Here is a 15,452-nt window from a genome sequence, read left to right as displayed (position 1 = left end):
CTATCATAACTTTGTAATAATTGTATTTTTAAATTTTATTTTAAAACATTCTGAAATTCTAGAGTAAGCAAAAACAGTGTTATAATGATAGAAATCAGATGAGTGGTTGCTTCTTGTAGAGAAGGCTGATTTGGGAAAGGGATACAAAAGAACTTTCTAGGGTGATGGAAGTGTCCTATGCATGGTATGCATGTATCACAGGTGACTGAGTGTTAAACTTGAGATCTGCATTTCTCTGTATGTAAATTATACCTCAATTAAAAAACGAATACATTTAAAACTATTCTTAGAAGGTGTCTGTAGGCTTCATCAAATTGCCAAAGAAGTCTCTGGTAGGAAAGACGGTTAAGAGGCCTTTTTCTGAGGCCATCCTGTTGCCTTTGCCTTTCTCTTTCTTTGAGTACCCTGTTTCTCCCAGTTACTTTTGCTATTCATTTCCCCTTTTTTCTAAATGTGTTCTCGCTTTTTTGACCTAAGGAAAGTCAGAAAAGAAAAATAGCAGCTATGAAAGAAATTTTTTGCTTGGTTGTTTGCCCCTTTCTTGAAGCCAGTAAGGCTGTAGCTCTCCTAACATGGTTATGTATTTGCTTAGACTTGACGTAATTTCTAGTGACAACTACTCTTCTAAAAACTAGCTTGTAGATGATTTCAAAATGGAATGATTTTTCTTATCCAGTTTTGCTTGGAGTTTTAGTAGGATTTTTATCCCTTTGTATCATTTAATATGCAGTTCTGTTGTAAAGTAGCCGTGAACATTTATAACAAAGATTGGAGGAAATAAAATGTATTAGGAATCAGAAAAGCATCAAAGAAGGAAGGAAAGAAGAATTAATGTTACAGTCTAATCCAGATTTTTCCCCCCAGAAATCCCATCTAGGTATCCTCAATGCAGTGTGATATTATATATTCCAAATTCAAATATGTTTTACTTATATAAAACTCAAAGTAATACACATATCAAATATTAGCCTATATCTATTTTAAAATGTGGTGACAGGGCTTGAAGATTTAAAAAAAAATTTTTTTTTTAAGATTTTATTTATTTATTTGAGAGAGGCCGGGGGAAAGCACAGAAGGAGAAGTGGACTCCCTGCTGAGCGGAGAGCCCCATGTGGGGCTCGATCCCAGGACCCTGGAATCATGAGCTTAACCGACTGAGCCACCCAGATTTTCCTTTTTTTTTTTTTTTAAGATTATTTATTTCTTTATTTGAGAGAGAGAGAGAGAGAGAGACAGCGAAAGCAGGGGGAGTGGGAGAGGGAGAAGCAGGCTTCCCGTTGAGCAGGGAGCCCGACGCGGGGCTCGATCCCAGGACTCTGGGATCGTGACCCGAGCCGAAGGCAGACGCTTAATGACTGAGTGACCCATGCGCCCCGGGCTTGAAGATGTTAAACACAGTGTAGATATGTATAGAACAAACATTGGACTCTTAGTGGCACCCAGTGCTAAGACTACTCCTAATATAACTCTTTGTTGCCTATCATAACTGTTAGTTTTTCTCTACTGTTCTAACGTTTCCACGGTCTTTTTATTTATCTAAATAAATTTAATAGGACACTTATTTTAATAGATTACAAAGTATTCTAAGAAAGATTGAGCTAAGGTGGATAGTACTAACAGATTTTTGTCCAAATAGTATCTGTGTCTTTTATGACTTGGTATTAGATAAAAAACCTAAAATACTATTTGGCGGTTTCTTTGCAGCCTCTCGTGTGGAAAATTTGAAATGCAGAGGAGAAACAATAGCTAAGGAGATCAGTGAAGCCATGAAGGTAAAAGCTACATGCTAAAAAGTTATAAAATGAACAATATGTAGCTAGGTATTTGCTTTCAACATCCATATGTATTTTAGTCTATTGTTACAGGAATTCTCAGTATCTTTTAAGTAGATCTTTAATGAATTTATTAAAGTGACAGTAACATTGAGAATAACTAACATGTAGTACGCACCAGTATGTGCCAGTATTATATCTGGCTTCTTTGAAGATTGATTATATTTTTGAATTCTGAGAGTTAGCAGTCTATCAAACAATTTTGGATAATAATACCACTTAACATTTAGTGAGCATTTATGGGTCAGGCACCATCTAACTGCTTTACATATATTATCTTATTTAATCCTTGCAATAATCTTATGAGGTAGATACTGCTAATTTCCCTATTTTATATTTGAGAAACTGAGGCACAGAGAGAGGCTATAGATTGCCCAAATAAACAAATGAGTCAGGACTTAAACCCTGGATATTTGGCTCTAGAGCCTATATATATTCTTTTTTTTTTTTTTTAAAGATTTTTATTTATTTGACAGAGAGACACAGCGAGAGAGGGAACACAAGCAGGGGGAGTGGGAGAGGGAGAAGCAGGCTTCCCGCGGAGCAGGGAGCCCGATGCGGGGCTTGATCCCAGGACCCTGGGATCATGACCTGAGCCGAAGGCACATGCTTAACAACTGAGCCACCCAGGCGCCCCAAGAGCCTATATATATTCTTAACTGCTATATTATGCTGCATATCCAACTTGGATATCTTAATATTATTATAATAAAATTGTTTATATTCTTGACATTTATTTTATGCATACAGGGAAACGGATTCCTAGTGTATGAAAATTACTTTAAAACTCCTCTAAATCTCCCATGTTCTGATAATTTTCTGGTTTGTATTGATTCCATGATTTTCTGGTACTCATAGCATTTTCTTTATCAGTAGTTGGCAAACTGGTGGGCAGGCAAAAACCCAGCCTTGCCACTTGTCTTTGTAAATAAAACTTCATTGGAACACAGCTATTTCCATTCATTTATTTATTGTCCGTGGCTTCTTTACAGTGGCAGAGTTGAGTAATTGTGACAGAGATGTAAGGCCCTTTATAGGAGAAATGTACTGATTCCTGTTCTTGATGATCAAGATTTCTAAAATACTTACTATCCTAAAATATGGAATTTCAGACATTAAATCCTTGGCTCTGAAATTCTGTTACTTCCTGCTGCCAAAGTTTTATTTTACTACCAGGCATTGTAGGAATAGAATGTATCTTTTAGTTTTAGTTTTTGGTTAAAATCCTCCACTAATATTGGTATTTTAAGGTAAAGCCAATATCCATGACCCAAATAATTAGGTCTTAGAAAAAGCCTTGACCTGAAGAATTAGAATCGAGAGTGTGGTATCTGTCTCTGTGTGTTTGTGTTCCAACCTGAAATTAATGTTAAGTATTACTGTTGTTTGTTTAAGTCCTTGCCTGCATTAATTGAACAAGGAGATGGATTTTCCCAAGTCTTAAAGATGCAGCCTATTATCCAGCTCCAGAGAGTCCACCAAGAAGTCTTTTCTGGTTGTTGTAGGAAACCAGATGTTAAACCTGAGAGCTTTATAACACAAATAGAAACCACACCAACAGAGACTTCAACCAGGAAAGCCACTGACCTGGTCTTGAAAAGAAGGCGAACTAAAGACTGCTCCCAGAGAAAATGGTATCCGCTACGGCCAAAGAGAATTAATCTTGACACATAAGCTCTTGTTTGTCTTGAGAGTTGAAATTTGGCACTGTCAACATTTAGATCACAGCCTAATGCCTAGACAGGAGAGACAAGTAACTCTTTAACTAGTGATTCCTTTACACAAATATCGTAGCTCTATGCTGGGATATAATGTAATAATTGTATTTCCTTCTCATTTTGTCTTTAGTAGATGAAGAGCATACTTTTTGAATATTGGCACAAAGCCCATCGGTGGGCATTAAGAGTGCAAGCTTAAATGTCCTTAAATGTAATCAGCTCTTGGCTGCCTTACAGCTTTTGTGGGATATCACGAGTAACACATTCTATTGGATTTCTAGTATACATCTTTTAAAAAGAGCAGTATCACAGTTGTCTCTATTTAAGTGCTAAAAGTAATCATCAGTTCTGTTTAGGAGCTAGAAGCAGATAAAGTTTTTTTTTCCCCCTCAGTGTAGTTTGATTTATCACATTGATATGCAGATAAGAAGACTGGCTTTGACTTTGTTTACTCTAAGTTCAGCTAATTTGGATTTGTGGTATTTTTAGGATTTTTTTGTTTTTGTTTTGTAAGACAGACGACTTAATTATGTAAGAATTTTTCTTAGAAATAAAAATTGGCATGTAGCCAATGTTTCTTGTCCACACCTATTTTCTACAGGCTTTTCAACTTAAACATTTGATTTGGGACTAAGGGTTTCTTTTCAAGATTTCTCATTATATCTTTGTACATGATTGCAGTTCAAAAATATGTATTGGATTAAAAATTAACAAATTGTCATTGTGGAACAAATATAGATGCAATCATACTGAACTATTCTACCTTTAAGGATGTTTATTTATCAAGGGTGTTATTGGTAGAAGGCTGAGGAAGCTATATCACCTATAGCTCTAACATTTCACTGTAGTTTCTTACAGCTCTTACTGTGTCTCTTCCTCACATTAATACGATGGAGGCAGGGCCATCCAACTTTTATCCTTTTCTCCTTTGATGACTGTATAACTTCATTCATTTGCAGAGGAATTTACTAATCATGACGTTGGGAAATCTGTACTTCTTATTTATTATGTCTTACCAATCAAATATCTAAATGTGACAGAAAGTGTGTCTCAGCGAAGAAAATTTACAAAGCCACTTTATTGCACTCTGTATTTTAATTTACAATTTTAGATCTGTATATTTGTAATAACTGTGTTTTTAATTAAAATACTGTACAAAGACTGAAATCTTGATACTGTGTATTTTTTTAGTTGTAGACATCTTGAACTTAGCTTTAGTTGAATGGTAGGTAAGCATCATGCCTTTCAGGACATAATAAATTTCCCTTTAAAATTGTTTTGAAGCTATAGAATATTGTTATTCTAATACAGTGCTATGTTTTTTATAGTATAAAAATTCTGTATGAGTTGTTTCATTTCGGTAGCCTGCAAACAAAACAATTATTGTTTTTTTTTATTTTTTATTTTTTTTAAAAGATTTTATTTATTTATTTGAGAGAGAGAATGAGAGAGAGAGAGCACATGAGAGGGGGGAGGGTCAGAGGGAGAAGCAGACTCCCTGCCGAGCAGGGAGCCCGATGCGGGACTCGATCCAGGGACTCCAGGATCATGACCTGAGCCGAAGGCAGTCGCTTAACCAACTGAGCCACCCAGGCGCCCTTCCAAACACATCTTTACACCTTTGCTGGTGCTATTCCCTCTCCATGGAATGTTCTCTCCCTACTGTTCACTAGGGAACCCCTGACTTGGTGTATCCTCTGTGCAGCTCCCCATTACCCTCACCCTCCCCTCCTCAGAAGAATGAGTTTCTTTATCCTCTGGGTTCCTAGAACCCCTTGTGCATCCTTCTAATACAGATCTTATTTTATTTTATTTATTTATTTTTTAAAGATTTTATTTATTTATTTGACAGAGAGAGACACAGTGAGAGAGGGAACACAAGCAGGGGGAGTGGGAGAGGGAGAAGCAGGCTTCCTGCCGAGCAGGGAGCCCGATGCGGGGCTCGATCCCAGGACCCTGAGATCATGACCCGAGCCGAAGGCACACGCTTAACGACTGAGCCACCCAGGCGCCCCAAGCAGCTGCTTTCTGAAAGAAGTGAAGGAAAATCTGTTTTCTAAACTTCAGCCATTGGAAACTATTAGTCTGATTGAGTTGTTATAACAAAATATTAGGCTGGATGGCTTCAAAAACAAATTTAATTTCTTATATTTCTGGAGGCTTAAAGTCCATGACCAAGAGGCTAACAAATTCGGTTTCTGGTGAGGTCTCTCTTCCTTTGTATATGCGTGGGGGTGGGGGTACTTCTGATAAGGACATTAATTCTGTTGGATCATGGTCCCACCCATATGACCTCATTTACCCTTAATTATTCCCTCAGAGGCCCCCCATCTCCAAATAGAGCCCACACTGGGGGTTAGGGCTTCAACCAGGGATCTTGAGGGGACACAAACATTCAGTCCATAACGGTAGACAACAGAAATCTTATCCTAGACCTTCTTCTCTGAGGCATTATGGCTTGGGCTGCATAAAGAACAAAGTCAATAAAGTCAAACTTTTTGTTTGCTTCAAAATACAGCTGTCTTTAAGACTGAATTTGTTTGACTTCTGTTGAAGGCCATGGTTTTTCCTTCTGTCCCTTCACAGTCATCCATTCAACAAATACATGTTAGGCACCTACTCAGTTCAAAAGTCAGAGAGGTTCAGAGCATAGTCTCAGAGCCAGATCATCTATTAGTTATTATTAGTTAATATTATTAAATAGTATTGGAGTATTAGAGTTACTTAACCCCTCTGTGCTGCTGTCTCCTCTAATGTAACATGGGGGTGATGATAATACCTATATCATAAGGTTATTATATGAAGTAAATGTGTTCATAATATAAAGTCCTTAGGTTAGTACTTGGCACATAATTTACATAGTGAGCATTCTATAAGCACTATTACTACTTGGTTTGATGAAAGAAATGAAAACAGTCATAGGATTAAACATTGTCTTCAAGAAGCCCATATTCTAATGAGAAGAATGAGCATGTAAACAATGACCATGCAAAGCAGCTAATGCCCTATAGATGTATCTGTGGCAAACTTTGGGAAGAAGTCGTGAAAGTCTTTGTGGAGGAGGTGACATTCCAGCGGTTTTGAGTATTTTAGGCAAATAATCAGGAAGATTCCTGGCAGTGTGAAGAGAATTTCCCAAGGCAGGTGGTTGGGAGAGAGCATGGGGTACTGAGGACCATCAGGTAAGGCTATATGAATAGGTCTTGTCTAAAAAGACTTGCTATAGGTGAACTTGAAGAGAGTCAGGGTCAGCTCTTAAGAACTTTGTACTTTTTAGAATTGGCAATGAGGAGCCATTAACTTCAACAAAGGAGGGGAAAGGAAGGGGAAATTTGTTGAATCCATTTTTCTCCTTGTGTAGCATTTACCCCAAAATAGCAAGAATGAGAGAAACACACACTCATCTGATGATGAAACCAGGAGGTATGTCGCCCAGACCATAGCTTATGAAGAAGGAATGTGTATGGAGGAAACAGTAATGAATTAGCAGATCAGAAGAAGATCAAATCTAAGTGTCTGCAGAGAGAGACATTGGTAAGAGAAATTTGCCAATTTGCCCCCAGATTCTCTGGAGAACTGAAGAATGGAGGACACTGTAGAAGGCTGAGATGAGATGGAGGAGCCTGAAAATGAGATTGTGTCCACCACCCCTCCACTCACTGTCAGTAATTGCCTTTGCCAGAGGAGCTTGTTTTCTGGAAAAGATTGAAATAAAGGGTCCCTGGCGAGTAAAGGTGAAACTCAGAACAAACAAATGGTCAGAATGAAATTCTCCATTGGAATGGTAAGACTTGAAGTTCCAGGATACTGGCTATTTGGCTCAGACATCTTAGATGATCCCTTAGAGAAACTGAACAACCTGGAGAAAAAAGCTAGAATAGTGTGATAGTTGAAGATCCCAAGCCGGTCCAATCACCCCATACTGCAGAGCCGTTCAGTGTCTGAGTCCCAGTTACATAGAGCTTCCAGAAACATTTTTGTATTTCATTCTAAAAATTAAGTGGACATAATAAAAAGCTGGAAGCTACCCACATATCCATCAGTAGTAGAATGAAAAAAAGAAATTGTGGCATACCATAATGAAACACAACAGAAGAATTAAAAAAAAATGAATTCCTGATAAACACAACATGGATGAATCTCAAAGATGTTACGTTGAATAAAAGAAGCCAGACACAAAAGAGTGCCTACTGTGTATGAAATCAAGAATAGGCAGAACTAATCAATGGTGATTACCCATGGGGAGAGGGGAGATATTAATTGGGAATGGAATGGGCACTGGGAACTTTTTTGGGTGAAGGAAATGTTCTATATCTTGATCTATATCTTGTTGTTCACATGGCTATATATAGAGAGAGAACTGTTTAGCTACATATTTATGCACTTTATGTAAGTTTTATCTAAAATAATAATAAATACACAAATCAAGATTCACCAGACATTTGAGGGAGGCATTTATTTATTAAAGGTTTATTTATTTTAGAGAAAGAGCTTGCACAAGTGGGGGTAGGGCCAGAAGGAGAGGGAGAGAATCTCAAGCAGACTTCCCACTAAGTGCAGAGCCCAACATGGGGCTGATTCTCACAACCTGGAGATCATGACCCTGATCATGACCTGAGCTGAAACCAAGAGTCAGATGCTCGACTGACTGAGCCACCCAGGTGCCCCTTGAGGGAAGTCTTTAAATGCAGAGACCAAAGACTATGAGTCCCACAAAGGAAAGAATCTGTTCTGATGTATCCCAAACACCTAGAAAAGTGCCTGGCATATAGTTTCTCAGTGCATATTGGTTAACCAAATGAATGAAAACAAGCACACAAAAACCAAAGAGAAAACAGGACCTCAAAAAACCTAGAGAGAAATACAAAACAAAGTTTCAGAATAATTACTATCCTCCCAGAGATAACAGATGATATTCCATTCATTAACAAAAAAAAAGAAACAAAGAGTTCTTGAAAATTGTAGGTGTGAAAGTTGAAAGAAATTCAGTAGGAAGGCTGGAAGGTAATATGAAATTTTCCCAAAAGTAAAACAAGAAGATTAAGAGATGGCAATTTAGAAAAGATAAGAATAAAGAAATAAATTCAGAGGGTCCAATATCTAATTGATATCCTTTCCAGAAAGTGCAGAAAAGAACCAAGGAGTCAAAATTATCAAATATAATGCAGTTATCATGTGACCCAGGAATTCAACTCCAAAGTCTAAACCTAAAAGAATTGAAGACATGTCTACACAATAATTTGTACATGAATGTTTGTGGCAGCTACCCAAATGTCTATCAGTTGATAAATAGAAAGATAAAATATGGTATATCCAATTGATGGAATATTATTTGGCATTAAGTATAGTACATATTACAATGTGGATGAAACTTGAAAGCATGCTAAGTGACAGAAATCACTCACAAAAAACTTGTATGATTCCATTTATATGAAATCTCCAGAATTGGCAAATCTATAGAAACAGAAAATAGATTAGCAGTTGCCCAGGGATGCCCAGGGTAGGAGGAATGGGGAGTGACTGCTAATGGGTATAGGGTTTCCCTTGGTGATGAACATGCTCTAAAATTGATAGTGGTGATGGTTGATTGGTGGATATACTAAAACCCATCGAATTGTACACTTTAAATGGGTGAATTATATGGGATGTGAAGTATATCTCAATTTAACAAGAGTAAAGAAATATAATACAAGAAACATTCCGAGATACCAAGACTCCAGATGGATTCCAAAACTCCAGAAGGAAAAAGCCCACTGAGTATTCAGCACAAGAAATGAAGACAAGAAACAAAAAACCAAAATCACCCCCACCAAGGCATATCACTGTATTAGATAAAGGGAAGTTCCTAAAAGCTTCCACTAGGGGAGAAAGATCATAAAGGAAGAGGAATTGGCATGGCATTAAACTACTAAACAGTAATTTTTTTTTTAAGATTTTATTTATTTACTTGAGAGAGAGAGTGAGAGAACATGAGCAGGAGAAGAGCAGAGGGAGAAGCAGTCTCCCCATCTGAGCAGGGAGCCTGACTCGGGGCTTAATCCCAGAACTCTGGGATCATAACCTGAGCAGAAGGCAGATGCTTAACCAACTGAGCCACCATGTGCCCCTAAACAGTCATTTTTAATTTAGAAGTCTCTGGAGCAATACAACCTAGAAATGTCCAGTATAAATGATTTGCAGCCTAGAAATCTATACCCAGCCAAACTATCAGTCAAGTGAGAGGTTAACCTAAAGCCATTCCCAGACATGCAAAATCTAAATAAATACATACTTTAAAATATATACATTTTATCCCAAAACATTCTGTTTGGGACACTACTAGTGGATATAAACCAAAAAGCAGCCGTGGGATCTAGCAAAGAGAAGCTACAAGATGGAGAGCAGCAAACTCAAGTCCACAGGACACTAGTCAGCAAATCTGGAGGAGAGTCCAATCAGACCAGGCTGGAATAGAATATGTAGAACTCAAAAAGAGGTATTTTCAGGAGGAGGAAATATAACTGGCAAAATGAGTGATAGTTTTAACTACCTGGAAAACTGTACAAAGGAGATATTTTGTGGTATTCAGATGTTCAGAGAAACAAACCCAATAAGAGATCAGGCAATTATTCACTATAGTAAAGCAGAAAACTGTACAAGAAAAGAAATGTAGTCATAGTTACAAGTCAGCTTCACAGTGACCAGTGTTTATATAGATACAACAATGAACACCCTAAATCTGAATTCAATAAAAAATTGAAACTGTTATATTGGGAGGGTAAAAGGATTGGGAAGTAATCAGTACACGAAGGGCACCAGCAGTCAGGGCGGGTAGTGGTCAAAGCGCTGGCGCTGGGTTCAGGGTTCCCCCTTAACTGCTGGGCTCTGGGGAAGTCCAGGGTGTCCCAGGACAGGAACTGGAGCAGCCAAGGTGACGAATTGGGCACGGAGGGAGCTGCTGGACCAGCCAGTACAGAAGTTCATTTTGTAATACTGAAACAACTCATGTGGTCGTAACTGTGTGACCACCTGAGTATCAGCCATGAAATGGGAATGTTGGGGAGTGAAATCTTCACAAGTAAAAGTCAGTGCATAATCCCTGAAATAGCTGAACCAAAAGACACCACAATGTGGATATTATTCAAATAAATACCAGAAAAAGCAAACAAACAGCTAAGAGAGTGGAAAGTGGATGAACCTAGGTGGGTGAAGCGGGCCAAGGAACTGATTATTTTTCTGTTATAAGCCTTATAGATTTGATTCTTTATGTGTGTGTAATACTTGCATAAAAATAAATTTGATTTTTAAGTGATTTAAAAACTCACACAAGGGCGCCTGGGTGGCTCAGTTGGTTAAGTGACTGCCTTTGGCTCAGGTCATGATCCTGGAGTCCCGGGATCGAGTCCCGCATCGGGCTCCCTGCTTGGCGGGGAGCCTGCTTCTCCCTCTGACCCTCCCCCCTCTCACGTGCTCTCTCTCTCATTCTCTCTGTCTCAAATAAATAAATAAAATCTTTAAAAAAAAAAAAACTCACACAATATGCAAGTGAATTGAGTAATCTTTGATTCTATCTTTCATTATTCATGTCATTGAGAATTAAGAAACAAATTATCCCCCGGAGGCTTTTGCAGGGTTTCAGTTCCATTCTCTCAGTATATTTCAGATAAGACTTGTAGACTTTGTTTTTAGCTGAGAGTTTAGTTTTGGTTTCTTTAGAGGGTTGGTTTTTTTTTTTTTTTTTTTTTTTAACCTATTGCTTTGCAAATAGGGTTCTATTTGCAAAGAATTGAGAATTAAGAATGAAGCCCCTATATACAAAGATGATGAAAAAGTATCTTTCTAGAGAACCACTGAAGAGGTTGTAGTGATTTTATGAAAGGATTTGGGGGAAACTAATGTTATATTCATTTGAAACTTCAGGGCTATAAAGTCCTCCCATAATCATTGCTTATACCCTGTGGGCTATTCACTAATAATATTTGAATGAATGAATGATTTCATATTGCAAATTTCTGACTTGTCAGTTCCCTCTAGATCACAATCTCAGACATTAATGACTTGGCATTCATATTCATTATTAATTGAGTTTAGAAGATGGGCTTAGTACTGCAGGAGGTGGGGGGTGGGGCCATGGGAGAGGGTGGGATCTAAAGGACTGAGGGCAAATCCCGGCGAAACTTGCCTGAATTAAAACCCTAGAGTCTCTTGGCTGCTGAAGCTGAAGTCTACCCCCTATAGCCCCGAGGATATCAGAGTAGACGATAGCATTCACACTCTCAAATTGACTCCACGGTGCCAACAGATATATTTTCCCTCTGGCCCTCATTTCCTTGGGTTGCATTCCTTTGACTTCTGTGTGGCCTGGTGTAGCCAGATAAGAAAACCTGGCCCCTCCGAGTCCCCTGCTCCGGCTGATCCCTGTGCCTGTGAAGGATCAGGCAGTCTGTATTTTCACCTTGACTAGCCTCATTCAGAGAATGGCTCCTGCTCAGAGATTTTAAGGCCTTCCTTGCTGCCCATACGTGCGGCTCTGCAGCCCACTTCTGCCATTGGTGGTACTGGAACTCTCCGTCCATCTCTGTCCCTGGTGTTACCTTGATGGGAATCCCCTCCGTGCCCTTCTTCACCAGACCGTTAAGTATACAAAAGAGCATTTCTTTCTTTTTTTTTTTTTTTGTTCCTTCAAACTCTTCTGAGGTTGTTTCCCCAGGAAGCAGCCAGAGGTTACCCTCCCCCTCAGAGTCCTTGCTGCCTGCATCACCCCAACTGCCTCTCAATCCTCCCTCCCCTGCCCCCTGGCTGCACTGATGGTTTCGTAGCTTTTTCCTTTGTTCCTGCATTTGAGCCTCCTTTTCTTTTGAGTCATTTTACATCTGAGTATCTCCACCAGAAGAGTAGACAGAAAAAGAAGAGGGATGCTTTGACCTGCCTATCTTGCTTCATTTCCCTCCCTGATTAAAATATATATATATATGGGAAAAAGGTTAGAACAAGTGTGGGTATGAACTTCCGCTGATCTGTCATATTCTACATACATCACATCTGCCCACCTCTGATCCTGTGAGGGTGTAGAAATTAGGGGATGACAGTGGGAGCATAATAATATTTGGGCAACTTTGTAGGATCCCTCTGCTCCAGGTCGTGAAAACCCCAGCCTCAGAGCCTTGTGGTCTTTCCCACTCACATGCCATACAATATTTTAAAATCATTTTTCATACATACCTTCTTTTATTCCACAAATACTCAATGAATCCAAATAGTGTGCTAAGGTGTGTATGGCTATGCAGATGTGAGCCGAGGCACAGGTCCTGCCCACAAGCAATCTACCCTCGGTCACTGGAGAATCCAATAGGGTGGTAAAGGGGAAGTGGAGGGAAAGACTTGGGAGCAGCGGGGGGTGGGGGACACACACCTTACTGTTGCTGAGGTTCCAGGTTCCCAGAAGGAAGATGAGACTGAAACCCAGAGGATTCTGAGACTTCTGAGGAATTAGCTGCTTACAAGAAGTTGGTTTGTCTGGTTTCAGCAACTATGATGGAGTACTAAGGAATTCCTGGCAAATTTTGATTTTTTTTTTTTTTTTTTTTTACTGGCAAATTTTGATACTGCAATTTCTCTTTGTTAGAAGCCCAACCCAAGAATTTTTCTTTTAAAGGAAATTATCAGATTTGGTAAATGATTACTTCTCTAGAAATACTTCTTACTAAAATGAATACTTTCTTTTGTCCTTTACACTCAAAGGGAAGCACAGTTCAAGACCATAAGCCAACATTGCATTGTCTCTGTCTGGGTGATGGACTCCATGACCTCTATCTCCTGACCCCAGCACTCTCTGGCTGCTCTCCCTGGAACACTGCACTTCATTTGCTGGGGTTCTGCCCGGACCCCCTTCACCCCATCCCCCAGCTGTTCTGTGAGTCACAGAGAAAGGAAACAGAGGAGGGATACTCCGAGACGTGGGAACAAAGGCACCATGGTCAGGTTTGCCCCCTATGTTGTCTGTGAAGTGGTACACTCTCTGGAGGGCTCGTCAGGTGGTTATATGTAACGTGCAGAGAAACCTGTGGTTTCCTTCCCTATATAATACATGGGATCAGTGCCTTAGAATGCTCAGAAACCATGTTTTTCCGTAACAAACTCCTTTTCTCTTTCATATCTCCCCAGAAATCTGATTTGAAAAAAATTGTTTAAACAAACCCACAATGTCAGATTTGTTCCAGCAACATGAGGTCACAATATATTCTACTCTTGGGAGATGAAGATACAGATTGCCCAAAGAAAAGGAAGAGATTCAGTGAAACCACAACTGTAACCGTGCCGCAAAACCCGGTGAAAGGCCATTAATAAATGGCGTGAATTGTAGCCCTGTGAAAAGGAGCATATTTTTTAAATAAGCATGTGAAGAGTCCACTATATGCCCAGAATTATACAAAAATATTTTCCTGTGAATGTTTAAATGTAGTCTTATAAACTGATTTGCTGAAGCTACTAGTAATAAAATACTAGTAGTTACCATGGGCAGAGTGCTTCCTATGTGTCAGGAACATGCTAAGAGGTTCACATGCATCATCTCAGTAAATCTCAGAACAATCCATGAGGTAGAGGCGATCATCTCCGTTCTCATGATGCAGAGACAGAAGTCAGAGGGAGTGCACACCCAGCCACTGCCCCAAGGGTCTGCAGCCCACCACAGTGGGGCGAGCTGGGTGACTACAAGCCCTGCCTGTGTCTCTCCCCGTGGCCACAGCAAAGGCCCCTTGCCCTGGGTCTCACATACCCCTGCCATTACACGACAGCCACCTTGCTGGACCCCTCCTCCCCCTCTTCCTTCTCCTCCCCCTCCTCTTCTTCTTCCTCTCCTCCTCCCCTCCTCCTTCTTCTTCCTTTTCCTCTTCCTCTTCTTCCTTCTTCTCTTTTTCTCCTTCTCCCCTCCTTCTCCTTCTCCTCCTCCTTCATGACTTATGATAACATATGTTAACAGCAAACATTTCTCAATTTTTCAGGAGTTAATGAATAGCTAACATTGCCAGATAATATCAACATCTAAGAAATTGCCCAAAGTGATTTAAAGCAGTTGATTATCTTCCAGAGATTCAATATAGTAGTCCCCCCGCCCCCGCATCCATGGTTTTGCTTTCTTCCATTTCAATTATCCACAGACAACTGGATGAAGCAGGTGATCCTCCTTCTGGTGTATTGTCAGAAGGTCAACAGTTGACTAATGCTACATCACAATACCTGCCTTATTCACTTCACTTCATCTTATCACACAGGCATTTTATTATTCCATATCATCACAAGAAGAAAGCTAAGTACAGTAATATATTTAGAGAGACCACATTCACATAACTTTTTAAACAGTATATTGTTATAATTGTTCTATTTTATTATTAGTTATTTGTTATTACTACTAATAATATTACTGTGCCTAATTTTTAAGCTAGACTTTATCACAGGTATGTATGTATAGAAAAAACAGTGTATATAGGATTTGGTACTATCCATGGTTTCAGGCATCCACTGCGGGCCTTGGAACGTATCCCCTGAGGAAAAGGGGGAACCACTGTATGTCCTTTTGCTGTCAATTTCTTATGGAAATATAAATCATCGATAGAGAACCATTCCTTCATTGTGGGAAGCTAACCCTCATGTCTGTTCAGAATTACACTTATAAGGAATTCCAAATTGGCAAACTAAGAATTAATAAGGTTTTAAAGCAAATTCCAGACAGTTGTGTCATCAAGTCTTTTTGGGAATTATGTGCCACACATTTAATTCATTGCCCTATCTCTTTGGTGGCATGTTTGTCATATTTATCTAAATTATAAAAGAAACAATTTTAGTTGATGGCTGCTCGAAATTGTATCTGTCTTCCCAAATTTATGCACTGTCTGTTACAAGAATGATGTTTTGAAAACACTGA

The 15,452-nt window shown here is 39.2% G+C and overlaps 1 protein-coding gene across 3 annotated transcripts in view; it reads left to right on the top strand.

The window, feature by feature from the left end:
- Nucleotides 1-14,002, top strand: part of NSL1 (NSL1 component of MIS12 kinetochore complex) — a 44,741-nt gene extending 30,739 nt beyond the window's left edge. Inside the window, exons 5-6 of one of the 3 annotated variants that reach the window (XM_045877188.3) lie at nucleotides 1,705-1,772; nucleotides 3,228-4,711. In XM_045877188.3, the coding sequence (XP_045733144.1) occupies nucleotides 1,705-1,772; nucleotides 3,228-3,506 (347 nt within the window). In that variant the 3' untranslated portion in view covers nucleotides 3,507-4,711. Of the gene's footprint in view, nucleotides 1-1,704; nucleotides 1,773-3,227; nucleotides 4,712-13,270 lie in introns of those variants that run through there. The other 2 variants (XM_064594162.1, XM_054507975.2) reach the window with 2 other exon arrangements.
- Nucleotides 14,003-15,452: the final 1,450 nt, after the last annotated feature.

This window comes from Mirounga angustirostris, unplaced genomic scaffold (assembly GCF_029215605.1).
Source record: "Mirounga angustirostris isolate CCGP_5_RB_7025 unplaced genomic scaffold, mMirAng1.0.hap1 SCAF_6, whole genome shotgun sequence".
In the NCBI taxonomy this organism is placed as follows: domain Eukaryota; kingdom Metazoa; phylum Chordata; class Mammalia; order Carnivora; family Phocidae; genus Mirounga; species Mirounga angustirostris.
Note: the sequence above shows the minus strand (reverse complement) of the source record. Positions and strands in the feature narration are given on the sequence as shown.